Raw genomic sequence first — 19,040 nt, 5'->3', positions numbered from 1 at the left:
ATTTGAGCAAAAGGGTCTACAATTTCATCCCTTAGGACTTTTGTATTACCTTGAATGAAACTTAACTGAAAACATTCATCAGCCAGAATATATATTTTGGCATACCGTGTATGATCATCCACATTCACACAATCAGCTCCTAAGTAAATGCCCTTCAGGAAGGCTCTCCTATGTACTTCAATCTATTATTCAGTGCGTCGAATCATGACTCATCCTCAAGGACTGGACCACAGCTGCAAAATTGTTTGGGGACCCTGGCTCATCCCTCTGTAAAAGCCTGACACGTCACTAGATGCATTAAGATAAGTATGGTAATGAACAAGTATATGCATATACACTGTTGTTTTTTTTTTTTAATTTAAATAAATAAATAAAATCAATAAACAGATGACAAAAGCATTTCATTTCTGAAACACCTTGGGGTTCTCTCTTCCTGAAAACAAACTGGATAAAGCCAACTGGAGAGACTCATTCCTTTAAATAAATCATAAGACAATGCTCACATTTTTCCAGGAAACAGAACCCTGACTCCTCAGATTGGAGACTTCCTGGAAGACTTGCCTGTATTATGTTTTCTCACTTAGCTATGTTTTGTGCCATGTGTTTTGTTGCCACATTCAACTGAACCCACTCAATATTAAAATCTCGTTTTGCACTTAAAAGTTTTGTTCAAGTAGAAGATCACCAGAGTCCCAAGAAAATAAGCACAGAAATGAGGAGATGCAGGTGATGTCTGGCATCATGCTCTTTTCCCATCTGCCTCTCAAGATTTTTTTTTTTAGTAGTATGTATGTTATATACAGAAGGCTCTACCTCCACCATTAGGGTCTTTCAGAAAGACATCCTAGTTATATTTGGGTTTCTACTATCTGTTTGTACGTGCAGGCTATGGAACACACACAAAAAACCCCACTGCAATGCATGCCTCCACAATCCCTCTCTGCTAACTCAAAGGCATCTTTGTGTTGCAGCCCTGGTTCATGCAGCTTGATGTCCACACGAGTATTACTGAAACATTTACCAGAATCAGAAGGGAATTTTCACATTGTTGATACTTCCAATTCTGTCTCCCCCCTTCTTGGAAGTCAACTTTACTGCTGTTTTAATCTTATACTCTAATATTTTAACTGTCATACTATAAGAGAGGTCTGCTGTTCTGCTGACCTTCCACTTTTTTAGTATTTTAAAGACTACATATATCACATGAATAACACTTCTATGAATGCCACACCACGCTGATCTGTCCAGTTTGGGCTTCTTATGGATAAAACCCTCCCTTTTCTGAATTATTCCCTCTGATGTTTCATCAGTTTGAAGCTCCTGTCCTCAAAATAGGGATACCTAATGCAAGCTTCTTTCTCCCTTTTTGTATGACTTGCTGTTAAGGTGAAAAATGGGACAAAAAAATAAAAGCAGGAAAAAAAACATACATAGAAATAGAAGGAAGTTATCAAACTAAAGGTAAGAGAACATCTACTGTAACTGGCAGATATTAAAAAGCAGCTTCTTTAGATAAGCAGTTTGGGGCTCTGCAATCAGCAACATCCATGTGGTATGGAGACTGCCTGCACACCCCGGCAGTCACGTGCTTTGCATCCTCTTCTCATGAAAGCAAGATTTCCATCCTCATCACAGGCTCAGTCTCTCACAGAATCTCAGGCTAATTTTTAAATATGACTTTAATAAAGCTTACTTTGCATAGTCTGAACAAGGTCTCAGGAAGCCTGTTTTGCATTACATCATACAAAAACTTTCATCACGGATGATATTCATTCTTCTATAATAGTATTAACAGAGGCTTGAAAACTGCTAACATACATTAACAATGCTAGGGAACATTCTTAAGACCTCCTCACTATTAAAAAAGAATCACTTTAATTACATAATGGGAACAGAAACAGCACAAGATGCCGTAAAATACCTTTAGGAACACAGATCCAGTAAAGGTCAACCTGAGGCACAAATTCCTATCCTTCATAATCTCATGCAATCACATAATATTTATTTAGTCCAGAAGATATATATACATGCTAACTCAGGGAGAACATGTTTTTCTCCTTCAATTTTTTTTTTTTAATCTTGGATTTTACCCTGACAAATAAATAAAGTTTTCATCAGAAGAACTTAAATTGCTGGCACCCTAAGCAAATGCTTTCTGTTTTCAAGTCTCCCACAGAACAACACTTGCTTTGAATACCTCACAAGGAGCTTGAGTAACACAACCAGTAGAATAGCAGCCAAAAAAAAAAGAAAAAAGGCATTTCAGTAATAACAGGAGTTAAGAAAAGATACGAGGTGCTTCAATCCATTACATCATTGATAACTTAAGACATATAACACATTTCCTGTCGTTAACGTACTACAAATACAGGACTATTACAATTACTATTGTAATAATCTTTCTTAATAACAACAGCGCTGTAAAGTGCTAAGATCTAAGTGCTACGTTCTCAGCAAAACCACTGAGAATAATTCCATGGGCAAGCCTTGTTAATAAAATACATTCAGACAGATGAGGCCTTCAAAGTCTACCTAGATCCAACAGGAAAAAAATATATTTATTTGATTACATTTTTACTGGAAGCTTTTAAAGAAAATATTTTCTGCTGGCACATACTCCTCCACATGCAGGAGCTCAAGAGAACGATACACCAGCTGCCGACTAGAGACTACAACATAATCTCATAAAACTCCATAATGGTGGTACACATCCGTAATCCCATCCCCAGCAGAAGGGGCAAAGTCCCACCTCCAAAAAAAGTGCTCTATTAACAGCCACAAATTACATAAATTTACAGTGTTTTCCAACACACAAAACAAAAACAGCCAAAGCATTCCCAATTTATTCAAAGGAAAGGTAAGATTCTGGCACAGCTTTTACTACTCCAGTGTCACACCTACACTCTCACTACACGTGCACCCAGCTCTATCAGTAAAGCTTCATGATTCTCCTCAAGTATTTATAGCCTGTAGCTGTAGTGCCATCTAAGCATATCCACCTAGAGATTATAGACTACGTTCACTAGGCTAAGCAGTTTCACTCTTAGTTTCTTCCCCAATAGCCCAGTAATCAAAATTTGCCTTCAACCTGGTAGGAACAAAGGAAGCATATTACAAGCTTGTGTGGCCGATAAAGAAACAACCTCAGTGACAAAATCACTGCACATAGGTCACAAATAGAGAGAAGCAGTAGGTCCTCTTATCCATATCTCAGACTTATTTGTGAAACATCTGAAGTTATTTCAGGCAGTCTTTCAACCTACCTTCTCCATGTGAACTTATTTTTAAGCACGTCTACAAAGCAGATTGTTCCTTGTTTAATCATCCGAAACAGCCTTGTAGAACAACTTTGTTAACATAGGAGTTCCGCACAATATGGAGCTACTGCATTCTGATCCTACTGTGAGCAAGATTATTAAACGGTAGTCCACAGCATGTAAGCATCTTTCAACGGTTCCTGCATGTATATGACACTGCCCCCAACCACTGCTGATTAACAGGGTTCATCAGTCCTCCCACACCAAGATTACTGTGTGAAATGATCTTCTGCAACACACTGTGCTAGATTTTTAAAATCCATATAAATCTTTAAAACTTTTTTGTCCCATTTATCAAAGACTGGACAAATATACAGGACAGCTGCTCAGACTTTCCCACATAACGCTGATGCCAGCATAGTAGTGCAGCACTATAGACAGCTCAAAACAAGTGAGCTAAAAAACAAAATACTGTAGGGATATGCTTAATTCTTAATGATAAGCCTATAAAGGAGCAAACGAAACCAGCATCACTTAATTCTGTAGGAGGTAAGTCAGGTCTTTCTGCTTCATTAAATTTTCTTTAGATTTGGGTTGACTACTGCGACCCATCTGTGCAGAGAAGTCTCAGGCAGCAGTCAAATGCAATATATTTTCGGTGATCTGTCAAAGACCTCTCACTTCCTAGCACGCTTATCAGGAAAGAAAATGTTGTTACAGGCAGGTGACAAACAGTAAGATAACATTTTCCATAGTCAAAAAATGTACACAAACAAGTGGGTGTTTCATAGAGTGTCCAGGCTTCTGATTAAAATAGACTTATTTGCTAAATGCTGTGCAAATAACAGAGATATGCATACATCTCTATAGCCATTTCTAGTCACAACTCATACAAAACGCAAAAATTACTATTTTTTTTCCTTCCTCACTGTCTCTTCTTAAAGTAGCAGAGCACACCCACAACTAAAAAAAACCCACCAAGCCAGAACTTGAGTATGAGCAACTCAGTGGCATTATTTGTAAGTAAACAATCCCCAGAATTTGAATTAAGCCTGAAATATAAGGAAAAAAGATTTCCATGTAGTAAGTATCATTTCCATTGTCAAGGCCAAGTTGCTAACCCTCATTTCGGCAGGTATGCAGTTATTACTTGCACACCTGAGCAATGGCTGGGAATAGACTGATCTTGTTTCAGTTTTGGAGGAATATTACCCTGTCTGCTGCCTTTAAGAGAAGGCAAATCAGCTACGTCACAAGTAGATGAACTTCAGGATCAAACCTACGACTGCGTTCTACATTTGATGCCTTTTTAAAAGAAAAGGGAAACCAGTTTTAGTTTTCATCCTTAGGTGTGATATGGAAGTAAACCAAGACAGCCAGCACTTCAAAAGGTCACCAGTTTGCCCAAGCAATAATACTCACTGCTCACTTCTTTCAAAAAGTTGTGATTACCCTGAACTGCAAACAGATTTTCTTCATACTTTTCTACAAAGCTGTTTCAGCTGCTCCAATAAAAGTTACTTTTACGTATTACAAATAAACAGAATGATCTAAGACATGGGAAACTCTGATATTGTCTTATTCACCACGGCACTTCTAGAGAAAACTGCAGTCAGATCTGGCTCTCACCAAGCCATTGTAATTTATTCTATCAAAGAAGCCTTACTACACCACTCAAAGTTTAAACAGTATACAACTAATTTTCACTGAGAGTGACAGAACCTGTTGAAGTAGATAAACTGAAGTAGATAAAGTACCTGGGAAAGTATATAAAAATTGACATTAAAACCAGAATACTACGTTACTGAATACAGAATTTTACATTCAAAAAAAAAAAAATCACAACATGATGTCTTAAAAACACCCATATGTAGTTGTTACACATGCTTAAGGGTCTAATAATAATACATATTAGCAACATGTCTTGCCAATCAGTGCTAATACTGGCCTTGACATAAAAAATGAATTTTGTCCTGCCCAATGAAAAACTTCATCAAAAGATTCTTCAAATGAGTTAAAGCTTGGCCAAGTGGATGGTAACTAGTTTCCATCATCTCTCAGAGACACTATGCCTTCTTTATCAAAATGTCTGTAGAGCTTTTTAGAAAGTCAGTATGTATGAGCTTAAATCCAAACAATTAAGGAAACGTTTCTCACAGAATGGGTGAAGAACAGATGAGCGTGGCAGAAGGAACACAGTGAGCTTTGTCAGTTGAGAGAGGGGAATGCTCTGGGGATTATTGTGCTAGATATGATCTACATTCACTTCTTATTTCATGTATTTCCCTAAGCAGCCACAGAAAATTTTACTAAGCCTGAGTCATTGCATCTTCCTATCTCACAGGGGAGACATGAACAGACATATTCAGAGCATTCAACTGCTATAATAAAAGGCACCATATAAACAAACAACAACATAAAAAAAATCAGAATTTTGCATGTGGATATTATTTGACTGCTGATTTCTTCCTCCACCCTCGAAATATTTTTTCTGAATTATTTTTTCAAAAAATACTTGGATAACACCAAATTAAAAATACCCAACCAGATTTTTTGCAGCTGCAAGTCTTCCTTACTCACTACATGAACAGAACTAAAATACCATCTCCAGTTTAGCTCTGTTCTTTGAGTGAAGTATACTGTTAAATTCATATTCCTAGACATGAAGAAAGAAGTTTGACAAAATTTTGTTGTAAGCTGGTATTAAAGTTGTGCTGCCATGAAAACACGTATTTCTAGAAACAAAATGATCAAAATTCAGCAGAATTTTATGAGATTTTATGTATCTGATTTTATTACTATGTCACTGGTTCTCGGTCTCAATCAAGAGCACAGATGCATTTAAGTAGATTTTAAAAAATCCACCAACCGATTGATGAAAGTTACCCATCTAAATTTTTAACAGATACCGCTATTTTAATAAGAACCTATGCAAATCAGTCAGATTTCACTTTATGTCAAAGATTAAAACAGTTTTGGTTTCCACATATAGGGTCAGTCCTCTATGCTCTAGCTTAAGAGATCCCGCCTCCTACACGGTGCTAACACAGCCATTCATGCAGCAAGCCAGATCGGGGAACTGATATGGTTGAGAAACAATTCTGCAAGAGAGAAAAGCCATTTCTGAACTGACAGATCCATTCACTGTATTGTCACACAAACAGCTGTACCAGCAAAACGGACACAGCAGGAAATGCTTAAGTGGCATGGCTACTGAAGTGCACTTGAAATCAGAAGTTCATATTTAAAAGGCTCTTCATCTTTATACAACAGTCAAACCACCCTTCCCACCATCAAAATGAAAATAATACTGAACCCTCAGCTCCTCATTTCTTCTCTCCAAGCTGATCAGCTGATTGCACATCCTAACCCAATTCACTAGTCCTATGAAAAGTTTGGCAACTCATTATATGCCTTTTACTGCAAATTCACCTGTGTCCATGTCTCCAATGTCTCCATACAGTCAAACATCATGTCTGCTTCCACAATACAGCAAAATCCGAGCAACCATTTCAAGGACAGGTCCTGATCTGCTCTTCACCTCCTCAGACATGTGAGGCAGAAGGGTTCAGCAAAGGCATCACAACTCTCACCAAACCTTCACCTTTCAGTTACAAAATTGAAGACAGCGAAAAGAAGTCAATTATAAATTGCAAGAGGAAAGCAGAAAAGAGTGAGCAGGGTTGCCAGGTTCTACCTGTCCAAGCTCCCACTTTCATTGCAGAAGTGAATCCAGTACCAAAAATACTCAGAACTATACAGCAGTAAAAAAAAAAAACCCTAACTACTATTTTTAATTAACTTTTAAAAATTGTTCATGCTAAGTACTAGCCCCTGCCTTTAAAGTCTTAAATGCATTATCTCTTCACATTATGACAAGTGCTAAGATGAATACTTAGGTCGTACTTAATATTACCTGTAATACACGTCTTTCTCTTCTATTCAACGTAGTCTATACAATTAAGTCTTTTTATTCTGTTTTACAATGCCTGGTGCAATGAGCCTGTAACTAAGACTCCTGGGAACTCCTCAAGGCAAAGGAAGTAAATTAACACAAAATCTCTATCAGTTATGTGCAGTATTATTACAATACAGGTTACACACTGTATACAAGAATTAAATCCATTGATTAGGATAAAACCATTGTTGAGGATAATACCACCTAGTTACATTATATACAATAACATTAAAATCGGGTAGAAATATAACCTCAATCTACTTAAACTAACAAATTAAAGAATTACCATCCAATTGCAGAAAAGCTGTACTCAAATTTATGTCCTCCAAACTTCTTACAGATAATATTTGTTCCTTTAAGATAACCCAAGAAATTTAGCTATGCACTATACCACTTCCAAGTTTCACTAGTCAAGGTTATCATTCTTCCTATCAGTTTAGCACTTCATCCCCCTAAAGTGACACAGATTTAAGAGCAATTTGGGTGTGGAAGGTCTGCAAATACTTCTGCTATGGAAGATTTGAGACAAAAATACAGTCAAGGCCATATGATGCTCACTGATAAAACGTTAGGGGAAAATAAGGCTTTTCTCTAACATAAGAAAGAAGTGGTTGAACTTCCCTCAAAAAAAATTTCCAAGCCTTTTTAAGATTTTCACACTAAAAAACCAACAACTTTTCTGTCCCTGAAATCTCTCCTTGTCTCCTACAACCTATATCCTCTAAACACCACTTTGCTCATTGCTCCACCCCCTGGGTTCCACAGCATCTGCCTCATGCTGGAGCCAAAAGTTGAAGCAGATCCATTCCTACAATTTAAGTGTTGTCTCCTAAGAGAGACTAACAGGGAGAGATTAAGACTACAGCCACAGTTACTGGGAGACAGGAGAAACAGTTCAGATTAATACAAAATAACTTGATACATTTAAGTGATTCAACAAAAAGATTACTTCAGTGGCAGCACTATTTTAAAGTGTTCCTCCCCCCTCCTACCTTCCCATCCCCAAGACTCTCATTCCCACCCCAGCACTGCAGGTTTTCTTTGGATTTTTCAGATTGGACTAGTTTCTTGATCCATCTCATTGTGCATCCCCACTGTAGTTATACTGGCGTAACCAACAGACAGATGACAGAGAGGAGGCAGCATACTGCAGTGTTGGAGCAAACAGTTAAGAGCTCCTTAAATTCATACTTTTTGAAATTCCTGTATCACTACACCTTAGCCTAAGGCATTTAAATTAGTTCACGCTCACCAGCATCCCCATGGAGTCAATGAAAGCCTTCCTTAGAAAGTCTCTTTCCATGTCAATTTTATAAGATGATTAAACTTCCAATACACCTCAGTTAGATGTTTGTAATTATATGGTATAAACTCAGGCCACCATAACCAACAAACAAGATACTGTACCCTGCTACTTTAAATTGCAGACACTTAACTCTGTGCTTCTAAGTTCTGCTGCTGCAGCCAAAGGCATGGTGAATGACAACAGTAGTCAGACCACGCGACAGACCACACAAAATTAACTCTAATGAGCATAAGCAGTTCACAGAAGTGAACAAGCTACAACTGCAGATCCTCCCACAACTGGGGTCGAAAGCTTTCTTCTCTCCCAGCAGATTTCAATATCACCACAGTGATAGTGTCAGGCAGCGTTTGAGGTTGTTGATGGAGACACACTTGGAAAGGCGATGGACGAAGCCTCCGCCGCATGTATTCCATCTTGTATCCCAGAGCATATATCCTGAAGAAGATCAACAGTTGAAAGCAAAAAGGAGGGATGCATTCAGTACCAGAGAAGAAAGAACATCTCTATAAATATACATTAGTGGAGGATAACAAAGGTGCTACACTCTGAGCATAATTTTTGGAAATGCTAGAGTTAAGATTCCAAAGTAAGACAGAGGGAGCTTTAGATGGTCCACTACTCTGAGAATCAGCCCCGTCATTCTGTTAAACTTGAGCTCCTGCAGTCATTCATCCTGTACTCCGGAGCGAAAAGAAAAAACAAAACCAGAAGACTCCACCGTTTCTTTCCCCATCCTGCCTCCCCTCAAGAGGAGGCTAAATAAAGAGGGACAATTAACATAAACCATACATGATGGTTACATATAATCATTCCATAATGCTAATGTATTCCTAGAGTTCTATTACAAGAACATAAAGATGAGATGCTGCTTCCCTCCTTGCTCTAAAACATCCAAACATTCAATGAAAAACTGAAAAGTTTGCTACCTTGTTTCAGCTACAAAGATGACAACAAAAACAAGTCATTGACTTTACCTTGAGAATTGTTCCTGCTTTAATTTTTTGTGTCTTGTTAACCAACTGAGCAAAAGGTTCTTACTCTTTAGCTTATTTCAGAAGGGCAACATACACATGGAGCTAATCAGGAAAAATTTCTGGAGCAAACACAGCCTAACAAAGTCTTTATAAACACTACAGTTCTGTGGATAAGCAAGGAAGTTTATTTTCCAATTCCTCCTCCTGTCCGCATTTAGGAGCTTCCTAACCCTGTTTCTTATTGAGCTAAGAGATGTGCTTTCCCCAGTGAGCTTGATCCAGATCCGGATCATCATCTTCCATCAACTTCGACAGGCTTTTGATTAGGCTGTAGAGTATACACATAGTTAACCTCTTCTCCTCCCCTTGCCACTTCCAGCAGCTCTATTATACACACACATATATAGGTGTGTGTATATATACACATTTTATATATATATATATATATATATTATATATATATTATATATATCTTGTTTTCCACAAATTCCACCTTTCAAACATACAGCAAACTATATTTATGCAAGGCAAGAAGACAAGGAAACAAACAAAATGAACACACGACAAGTCAAATCCTGTATCTTAATTGCAGGATACTACCATCATTTAAAAAAACATGTACTCAACAGAGCAATTCTCAAGAAAGAAAACAGTTTTGTCTCCGATAACTGGAATATGAGAGGATACCAAACATAGAAAAGTACCCCAGAGCAAAAGGGAAAAAGACCAGAAGGCGAGAATCACCACCCTGCTCCCCAAACTGCAGTAAATATGATGCTGACTGAAGTCAGAAGTGCAGAGATGCAGAATACTACACTGCAGTGGATCTCCCTGGGTCATCACCAAATCCCCTACCTCAGTGGCAACCAAACAACTCTGCATCAGTAAAGTTCTCTTTATGCACTCTCACAATAAATGGGACACTAAGAAAGTTAAAGGAAGGATGTTTCTCCATTACAATGCAGCAATTTGGAGGGAAGGGGGATAAGGATAGCACATTTCAGTTTTTTTCATGCAAAATAAATAGCGTCACTTTGAAGCAATTCTCAATTATGCTCCCGCTACTTCCGCTCTCCAGCAGTACTGAAGAGAATCTGCCACTCACTCAGTGATGCCCTGCGATACAAAGACAATCTGCTACCATCTTCTGTAACAATTTTGCCCACAGCATTTAATTCATTGCCTGCTAAGTGTCTATCATGCTCTTTAAGACCTATCTAAAAGACCATTTTTATGTAGCAATATGTACATGGTATGGTCAGGATCAAGAACATCAGAAAATCTGATGAGCACAACATTTCATGCAAATATGTGGGAGAAGGGGGAGAAGGGAAACCTCCCCAGTTGAACATGCATGAAGAGAGATAGGGAAAACATACAGTGGCAAACCAAAATGTACACCATATGACAGAACACTGTTGACTACACTTTTTTTTTTTCCCCTTGAATGCAAGATGAGAAACAAAAGGAAGAAACATGATAATACAGAATCATAGAATCGTTTAGGTTGGAAAAGACCTTCAAGATCGAGTCCAACTGTTAACCTAACACTGCCAAGTCCACCACTAAACGATGTCCCTAAGTACCACATCTACACACCTTTTAAATACCTCCAGGGATGGTCACTCCACCACTTCCCTGCGCAGCCTGTTCCAATGCTTGACAATCCTTTTGGTGAAATTTTTCCTAATATCCAATCTAAACCTCCCCTGGTGCAACTTGAGGCTGTTTCCTCTTGTCCTAGCGCATGCTACTTGGCAAAAGAGACCGACACCCACCTCGCTACAACCTCCTTCCAGGCAGTTGTAGAGAGCGATAAGGTCTCCCCTTAGCCTCTTTCTCTCCAGGCTAAACAACCCCAGTTCCCTCAGCCGCTCCTCATAAGACTTGTGCTCCAGGCCCTTCACCAGCTTCGTTGCTCCCCTCTGGACACGCTCCAGCATCTCAATGTCTTTCTTGTAGTGAAGGGCCCAAAACTGAATACAGTAGTCGAGGTGTGGCCTCACCAGTGACGAGTACAAAGGGACAATCACTTCCCCAGTCCTGCTGGCCACACTATTTCTAATACAGGCCAGGATGCCGTTGGCCTTCTTGGCCACCTGGGCACACTGCCGGCTCATATTCAGCCGGCTGTCGACCAACACCCCCAGGTCCTTTTCTGCCAGGCAGCTTTCCAGCCACTCTTCCCCAAGCCTGTAGCGTTGCATGGGGTTGTTGTCCAGGACCCAACACTTGGCCTTGTTGAACCTCATACAATTGGCCTCGGGCCATCAATACAGCCTGTCCAGATCCCTCTGTAGAGTCTTCCTTCCCTCAAGCAGATCAACACTCCCACCCAACTTGGTGTCATCTGCAAACTTAACTGAGGGAGCACTCGATCCCCTCGTCCAGACCATTAATAAAGACATTAAACAGAACTGGCCCCGATACTGAGCCCTGGGGAACACCACCTGTGACCAGCTGCCAACTGGATTTAACTCCATTCACCACAACTCTTTGGGCCCGCCCATCCAGCCAGTTTTTTGCCCAGCGAAGAGTGCGCCCGTCCAAGCCGTGAGCAGCCAGTTTCTCCAGGAGAATGCTGTGGAAAGTGGTGTCAAAGGCCTTACTAAAGCCTAGGTAGACAACATCCACAGCCTTTCCCTCATCTACTAAGCGGGTCACTGTGTCACAGAATGAGATCAGGTTAGTTAAGCAAGACCTGCCTTTCATAAACCCATGCTGACTGGGCCTGATCACCCGGTTGTCCCATACGTGCCACATGCTGGCACTCAAGATGATCTGCTCCATAACCTTCCCTGGCACTGAGGCCAGGCTGACAGGTCTGTAGTTCCCTGGACCCTCCTTCCAGCCCTTCTTGTAGATGGGCATCACATTTGCTAACTTCCAGTCATCTGGGACCTTCCCGGTTAGCCAGGACTGCTGATAAATGATAGAAAGTGGCTGGGTGATCACTTCTGCCAGCTCCCTCAGTACCTTTGGATGTATCCTATCCAGCCCCCTAGACCTGTGTGTGTCTAAGTGGAGTAACAGGTCGCTAACCATCTCCCCTTGGATTATGGGGGCTTCATTCTGCTCCCCGTCCTCGTCTTGCAGCTCAGGGGGCTGGGTACCCGGAGTACAACTGGTCTTACTATTAAAGACTGGGGCAAAGAAGGCCTTAAGTACCTCAGCCTTTTCCTCATCCTTTGCACTATGTTTCCCCCCGCATCCAATAAAAGATGGGGATTGTCCTCAGCCCTCCCTTTGTTGCTGATGTATTTATAAAAACATTTTTTATTGTCTTTTACGGCAGTAGCCAGATGAAGTTCTAGTTGGGCTTTGGCCCTTCTAATTTTCTCCCTGCATAACCTCATGACATCCTTGTAGTCCTCCTGAGTTGCCTGCCCCTTCTTCCAAAGGTCATACACTCTCCTTTTTTTCCTGAATTCCAGCCAAAGCTCTTCTTCCCCACCGGCACGTCTTTTGGCACATGGGGACGGCCTGCTCCTGTGCCTTTAAGATTTCCTTCCTGAAGAATGTCCAGCCTTCCTGGATTCCTTTGCCCTTCAGGACAGCCTCCCAAGGGACTCTGTCAACTAGTCTCCTAAACACGCCAAAGTCTGCCCTCCAGAAGTCCAAGGCAGCAGTTCTGCTGACCCCGCTCCTTATCTCTCCAAGAATCGAAAACTCTAGCATTTTGTGATCGCTATGCCCAAGATGGCCTCCAACCGTCACACCACCCACAAGTCCTTCTCTGTTCGCAAACAACAGGTCCAGCGGGGTGCCTTTCCTGGTTGGCTCTCTCATCAGCTGCATCAGGAAGTTATCTTCCACACACTCCAGGAACTTTCCTAGACTGTTTCCTCTCTGCTGTATTGTATTTCCAGCAGACAATACAATGCTGATCATGCAGCATTTATTACATTTATCAGATAACCATTTATGTTAATTAAAAAAAAAAAAATCACATACAGTGTTCCCAATACTCCAGAACTTGTACTCATAAGAAACACTGTTGGACAAATCAAACCTCATGGAAATTCAAGTGTATCCAGGCATTTGACCAAAGGTAACAGCAAATTGCAGATACTGAATTGGAAGCTGATTAACAACATTTCATTATGGCATACAATGGTTTATTCCTTTAAGTTCTGGCAGGTGTGACAGCACATATTTTTCTTTCAGCTAATAAGTTTTAGGTATGTTTTTCATAGTCATTAGCAATGTTGTATATGGACACAAGCCATCTATAGTCAGCTCTGCTAATACCTAGTCTCTAGTTCAGTTAAAAGGTATCACCAAGACAGAGTTTGCAGCACGTATTTTTAAAGAAAAAGTGATATGAACAATACTCCCAATAAACTGTGTTACAGCTTCTAGCATAGTAGCTCCCCATACAATTTCTAGCTAAATACTGAGCTCTTATCAGAACTCATCAGAGGGTTCTGTTTACGACTTGCAATTTACTAGCAATTACATGACTGGGTTCATACTAGTAAAATACTCCAAAATAAATCATCATATTCCAGCACAGAATACACAACGATTCCACATGCAGTTATTGGTATGAACACAGACATGCTGCATGTTCACAAGGAAAGGGGGGGGTGGGGTGGGAAAAAGTAATTTTCCTAGCTTTTTTGTATTTGTTGCATCACAACACAGGCAAGAAATAATGGGCTTCTCAAATGGAGAACAGATCAAATCTCAAAGGGACTCAAGCCAGGGCTTTCAAACAAAGAACCTGGTAACATTTTTTCCACTCTTCCTATATTATCACCAGTTACAAACATTGTGATAAAAAGAAGAAACACAAAGAGCACTGGGAAAAGCACATGCATATTCACTGTCACCAGGTCGAGCCAACAAGAGGGTGCTTGTGCTTTCTTCTACCACTTCTTAACTCTGTTCTTGAGAAATCACTAGACAAGAGGCAGGAAGAAAACAGGAGTTCTACTGCAACATGAATGCTTTGTTGTATCCAGGTCAAAACTGGAAGTTTGACTGCTTGTGCTGTTGTTCACAAATGCAGCACAAACAAGTTCAAGAGTTGGTAAAATTTAATTTTCACTTTTTTTTTTCCTTCAAAGGCAAATAGGCAGCATATCACAGACTCTAGAACATCCTGAACTGATCTTATCCTCCAAAAGGGCTAAACAGAATCTGCTTTTGATTACACGTCAGCCTCAACTTTTGAGTCTTTGGTTTTGGCTTCCCCCCCCGCCTCCTTTTTTAAAATGAAAGGAAACCCAAGTACATGCATAGTGAAGAAAATCATATGCTTTTCCAAGAGTCCAAAACAAACCAATACATAACTTGGTGGTAAGCAGTAGCAGCAGGGCTCAGCTGAAGAAATCAAGGAATGGTGTAGCTAGACACTAGTGTGACACAGATGCACCAGCAGTGCTGTACATGGCTGTAAGACAGAATCTTCCTTTATCCAGTCAGTCAAGACCGAGGTCTAGTCAAGAACTGCAAGGGAGGGGACCCAGGTCAGAATAACAACAGTACCAACTTCTTTTTTTTAAATAAGAAAAGAGTTTGATGGAAACAAAATTGCACATTAGAATCCCATTACAAGAATACAATAGCCTCTCCTGTACAATTTTGGAGAAGTAAAAACCTCTGCTTAAATTGTGTTTGTGTCCTCTATCAGTAGTACTAAACAGTTTTCTACAAAAAAAAAATTTCTACATAGCATATCAATACTATTAGAAGTGGTTAAAAATATTTAAGACTACCTTTCTTTTTTATTTTAGAAGTCCAAACACTAAACCAGAAATTAATTTTTTTTTGAGAGATCTCTCACCAAAAACAGTCAAGAAAAAACACCTTTTGCTATCAGACTGCAGTTTAATTACTTGAATGGGAAGAGTTGGTTGGTCTTAGTCCAGTCTCTACCAACAAATCAGCACGTTAGTTGGCTCTTCAGAAACTGTTGTACATAATCTTTCCTGTCTCAGAGGCCAATCGCAGCACTAAGTAACACAAATTCTCACACAGCCAGTTAAGGTACACATTGAAGCCTGAGAAGCTAGCACTGCCAAAAATGTTTCTGAATCTTTGAAAGTTATAAGAACTCAGGTTCCAAAAACATTAGTCTAATACCCTTCATAAGTATAAAATATAATTGAATAGGGTATGAAAAAATAAATACATGTTTTAATCAAAAAGCTACCCCACCCAAATGGGAGATCTGGCATACCCTGTGTCAAAAGGTAAAATATGCACAAACCATCTATAAACTCTTAAATATACCCTTATCTCAAATTATAGAGAAGCCAAGCAAGCAGCATGAAATTATTCAAGTTTATTACATATTATGCCCTCATTCCAGATAGCAACCTGCCAAGCTGGTAGAGTAGCAACAGGAATTGTGCAGTACAATTCCTATGAAGGGACCCTTCTAAGAGCAGCATTATTGCCATTTTTCTGTGCTTCATGGGTGGTTTACTTAAACACGACCTAAAAAGGAAGGGAGAAAGGGGGTATGCAGTGATTTTCTTTTTAACATTATACCAAGAGCCCAAAAGGACTTCTTTGCACACACTTCCACAACAGGAAGAGGGAGGGGGGAAAAAAAAACCCCAAACCTACACATTTCACTCTTTTTCCTACAGACTTTATGCATGTATCAATCATAGACAGAACCATATTAAGAACGTTTTTACTTACACTGCTTTAAGTCTTTAAATTTAATCCAACTATTCTTTAAAATGTAGTAAAGAAGAGGTTAATATCTTCCCAGTTATTCAGTTGAAGGTTAAGGAAACAACTTCTGACAATAAAAAGAGGTGTCCTTTACAACTAATATACAAACAAGTTTTCTGTTTCATTTGAATAACCATCAGATCTTATTTATGCATTATAGAAACAGATTTACTCCTCTAATAAAAATTCATCTCAAGCCTTCTTTATGAAGCATTAGTAACTAAGAAAAGGACAAAAAAAAAAAAATTCCTGATCTCCTGTTAAAGACACTCACAACCAAGTTGCTCCTAGTGCTTTCATATAGGGAACCATGCTTAACCTGCCCCAGGCTGCAAAGGTATATTAAAGAATACATTTCAGCAAAAATGCAGGTTTCATCAATCCCAAAGCCTCTGAAATCTGATTTAGAGATCAAAGCCCATATTGTGTCAAAACACGTATTATTCTACTACAAAGGACGCTAACAGATTTAAAGCTAAGTAGTCTGAAGAATACCAAACTTGCAAGAAGGTCCAAAAACATTTAAGTTTATTAATACAAAGCCCAAAAGCTATCAGCTTCTCTGAGGTCATTCCCAAAACTATAAGCAATAAAAAGGTACAGTAGCAAAACATATTTTTTATATAAAAGGTGTTGTCATACTCCCACTCAGAAAGCATAGTAGTTTGCTTGCTAATTTAACCAGAAAACACAAAAATATGCATTTCATTTACCAGCAATTTACAGAAATGAGCAAATACTATTCCCCTCTCCTCATAACATTAACAAAGTTTAAGACACAGATGACTGAACTAATAAATATCTATCTTTTTTTTTTTTACAGTAATTCTCTCTGCAGTATGCTAATGCAGCTGCCTTTTTATATGCCAATGGAACCTAATGCAGAGACAACAAGATAAAGAAACACTGCTTCAAAGAACCCTAAGTAAACTAATATAGAACCGTATTTAAAGATGTAGATTTAAGAAAAAAAAAACCCAATCATTTCAGCCAAGCGAAAATTCAAAAGTAATAATATTAAGAAGTATTAATCATATACTCTTAACCAAATAGACTTAGTTATGCTACACAATATCCATCTACAAACCTTAGAAACCAAAGTTATCTAACAAAAAAGCAGTCTAGAAAATAGGTGCAAAAACCCAGCTCTTCCTGAATTGAGTTCAACTGATATGCTATAACTCTAACCCAGAGGCTGCTGCATCTCCATCATCCAGCCACTTTATTGTTCTACAAAGAGCAGATAAAGGTGAGTCAACTGCTACATGCACACCTCTTGATCAGGAAGCATGCTAAAAATCAAACACTCCAAAGAATTACCCATGGATGAACCAACAGATGGCAACAAGTGATACAGATGTGAATAGCTTCCAAAAAGCTAACCCAAACACAGAAAACTCTGAAAGTGATCCTCAATCCCCTCACAGGTATTTTTTCTTTTGTTTTCAAAGGAGGATTGAAAAAAAAAAGATAATGGGATGGTACAGGAAACAATGCTGCAATTTAATCAAACTGCCTGCCCTTTTAACGAAGGGGGGAATGTGATGCATAAGACAGCATAAACACAGAAATAAAGGATTCTGATGGTGCCAAATTTACCCACAGAGACAATCACTTGTTGATTCACATACAAATGTGTTCCTATTTTCAACTTAATAACAGAGTCCCAGTACCATTAGACAGCTCTGATACATAGGTTAAAACACTTAGGTTACATAACTTTCTCTTATTCCTTCCTTGAAGGTAAGGAAAAATAACTCCCAACTGCAGTCCTAAACACAACTTCCAGCAAAGTAAGCAGCATTAGCAAAAGACAACCTGACCCTCACAGCAGCCCAAATACATTATATTCTGATTACCTCTACAAATGAACAACACTAGGTTAACCCTCCAGAAAGAAAAAAGCGCTATGAACCTCAAGAATTCGCAACACAGCCTGTCCATCTACTGCAATTTGTGGACGGCATCTTCTCCAGCATTTTTAACGATTTACCCCTTCAACAGAAGCACCAATCCCCACATCCCCGTAAAAACTTCACTATTCTTTCAAAAGATCATTCTTTTGGGACAGGAAAACAGGTGGGCACCTCACCACGGAGCACGAGGACCTCTTTAAACATACATAAACACAAACATTTTTTCTTTAAAGGAAAAAAAAACAAGTGGGGGGGGAAGGGTTAAACGTGGTAAGAAGAGAACTTCCTTTCACAAGTCCTCCTCACACCCAACACTCGCCCTCCAACTCATGGATGAGACCCCCACACCATCTCCCACACGGAAACCTCCCGCACTACCGAGGGGGCCTCTGTCTCCCCAGCGGGCGGCTGGGGGGCCCCGCCGGAAGCCCTCCCCTCCCCAGGCCTCCCCCACACCCCGACACCTCCCGGCCCGGTCTGGCCCGAGCGCGGGTGCCCCTTACCTGCGACCTCCCGTCCCCACCCTCCCCCCGCCGCCTTCCCCGGCGCCCCCGCCGCCGCGGGAGGTGCGGGCGGGGCGGGGGCGGCTCAGCAGCACGGGCGGCGGGGCACCGCTGCAGGCCGGGGTCCGGGCCGGGGGGACGGCGGGGGCCTGGGGGCGTCTCGCTCCATTCTCCCCTCACGCACACAGAGGCGCACACACACACACAGGAAATAACACGGCGTCAGCTGACCCCCGCCAGCCAATAGCGGCGGGCGCTGGGGAGCAGCGCGCGCCAGCGGGAACGGCGCGAGGCGGCGGGTCCCGGCCGGGCGAGGGAGCGGGGAGGGGGAGCGGCGCGCGCGCGCGCCTGTGTACATGTATGTGTCTGCGTGCGTGCGCGCGCGCGGCAGCGGGCGGAGATGGGGGGGGGGGGCCGCGACGGAGCCGTCTCC

At 40.5% G+C, this 19,040-nt stretch overlaps 1 protein-coding gene across 6 annotated transcripts in view; it reads right to left on the bottom strand.

Moving 5' to 3' along the window:
* The window catches only part of TCF20 (transcription factor 20), a 65,124-nt gene extending 46,297 nt beyond the window's left edge, over positions 1-18,827 (bottom strand). For 3 of the 6 annotated variants that reach the window (XR_012674145.1, XM_075153562.1, XM_075153565.1), the window contains exon 1: positions 6,690-7,385. Coding sequence is in view for 4 of the 6 variants with exons in the window: in XM_075153562.1 (XP_075009663.1) it covers positions 6,690-6,731 (42 nt within the window). In the remaining 2 variants the exon portion in view is untranslated. Of the gene's footprint in view, positions 1-6,689; positions 7,387-18,607 lie in introns of those variants that run through there. The other 3 variants (XM_075153538.1, XM_075153548.1, XM_075153573.1) reach the window with 2 other exon arrangements.
* Between the last annotated feature and the right edge of the window lie 213 nt (positions 18,828-19,040).

This window comes from Calonectris borealis, chromosome 1 (genome assembly GCF_964195595.1).
Source record: "Calonectris borealis chromosome 1, bCalBor7.hap1.2, whole genome shotgun sequence".
In the NCBI taxonomy this organism is placed as follows: Eukaryota; Metazoa; Chordata; class Aves; order Procellariiformes; family Procellariidae; genus Calonectris; species Calonectris borealis.
The sequence above is the reverse complement of the archived record's forward strand: the minus strand, read 5'-3'. Positions and strand labels throughout refer to the sequence as shown.